The sequence below is a fragment of the Pan paniscus genome, chromosome 9 (genome assembly GCF_029289425.2).
Source record: "Pan paniscus chromosome 9, NHGRI_mPanPan1-v2.0_pri, whole genome shotgun sequence".
NCBI lineage: Eukaryota > Metazoa > Chordata > Mammalia > Primates > Hominidae > Pan > Pan paniscus.
The window spans coordinates 56,968,744-56,970,341 of NC_073258.2; the positions used below are offsets into that span (position 1 = coordinate 56,968,744).

General features: G+C 40.4%; 1 protein-coding gene across 1 annotated transcript; it reads left to right on the plus strand.

Annotated features, from left to right (window-relative positions):
* Positions 1-252: 252 nt before the first annotated feature.
* On the plus strand, positions 253-1,360 carry LOC100985390 (olfactory receptor 5L1). Its single transcript, XM_003811926.6, has one exon. It carries the CDS (start codon positions 351-353, stop codon positions 1,284-1,286), a length of 936 nt encoding a protein of 311 aa, XP_003811974.2. The 5' UTR covers positions 253-350; the 3' UTR covers positions 1,287-1,360.
* The last annotated feature ends 238 nt before the right edge of the window (positions 1,361-1,598 follow it).

Here is a 1,598-nt window from a genome sequence, read left to right on the forward strand (position 1 = left end):
ATTTGAATTTGAAAGAGTAAGGAGGCTAATTAAATAGTAAGTTGACCTCATTCCCAATGATTCAGTGCAAAGCTGTCAATTCTCAAAGACTTATTAAAAGAACAATATAAATTCATATATACGTTAATATTTTTGTTTGATCTTTGAATTAAACTAAGTTTATGCATTTGTGTTATACAAAGTTGAACTTTTTAAAATTTCACAAAAAGTTTTATTCTTTGCTGATAAGATAAACTATCCTACTTTTTCTGATGTCTTTTTACAGGATACAGCCAAAACTAAAATTTAGACTATATAATGGAGAATAATTTTTAAGTTTCTTTTCCTCCAATCTCATATAAATTGGAGACATGGGCAAGGAAAACTGCACCACTGTGGCTGAGTTCATTCTCCTCGGATTATCAGATGTCCCTGAGTTGAGAGTCTGCCTCTTCCTGCTGTTCCTTCTCATCTATGGAGTCACGTTGTTAGCCAACCTGGGCATGATTGCACTGATTCAGGTCAGCTCTCGGCTCCACACCCCCATGTACTTTTTCCTCAGCCACTTGTCCTTTGTAGATTTCTGCTACTCCTCAATAATTGTGCCAAAAATGTTGGCTAATATCTTTAACAAGGACAAAGCCATCTCCTTCCTAGGGTGCATGGTGCAATTCTACTTGTTTTGCACTTGTGTGGTCACTGAGGTCTTCCTGCTGGCCGTGATGGCCTATGACCGCTTTGTGGCCATCTGTAACCCTTTGCTATACACAGTCACCATGTCTTGGAAAGTGTGTGTGGAGCTGGCTTCTTGCTGCTACTTCTGTGGGACGGTGTGTTCTCTGATGCACTTGTGCTTAGCTCTTAGGATCCCCTTCTATAGATCTAATGTGATTAACCACTTTTTCTGTGATCTACCTCCTGTCTTAAGTCTTGCTTGCTCTGATATCACTGTGAATGAGACACTGCTGTTCCTGGTGGCCACTTTGAATGAGAGTGTTACCATCATGATCATCCTCACCTCCTACCTGCTAATTCTCACCACCATCCTGAAGATGGGCTCTGCAGAGGGCAGGCACAAAGCCTTCTCCACCTGTGCTTCCCACCTCACAGCTATCACTGTCTTCCATGGAACAGTCCTTTCCACTTATTGCAGGCCCAGTTCAGGCAATAGTGGAGATGCTGACAAAGTGGCCACCGTGTTCTACACAGTCGTGATTCCTATGCTGAACCCTGTGATCTACAGCCTGAGAAATAAAGATGTGAAAGAAGCTCTCAGAAAAGTGATGGGCTCCAAAATTCACTCCTAGGGAAGATTTTATTAGCACAATTCAGGATTCCCAAGTAATGGCAGGCGGGGGTTCACGGGAGAGGCACAGTGTTGGAGTAGAGAGAAGAAGGAGCTCAGTAGTTATAAGCGAGTCTTTTTTGATTCACTTATCTTTGTGCTTCTTAAACATGTTTCAAAATTTGCTGCCAACTTTTAAAAAATAAATACATAATGTTTAAATGGATATGAGCAATAGTATCATTAAGATAGACAAGTTTTGCTTTCTCTAAAACCATTACAAGTCTTCTAATGAAGAACTTACAAGGGTTACAATTTATTTCAGGATCCATTA

Excerpts from the sequence above, each read along its gene's own strand:
- LOC100985390 (XM_003811926.6), top strand. The coding sequence starts at position 351 with ATGGGCAAGGAAAACTGCACCACTGTGGCTGAGTTCATTCTCCTCGGA.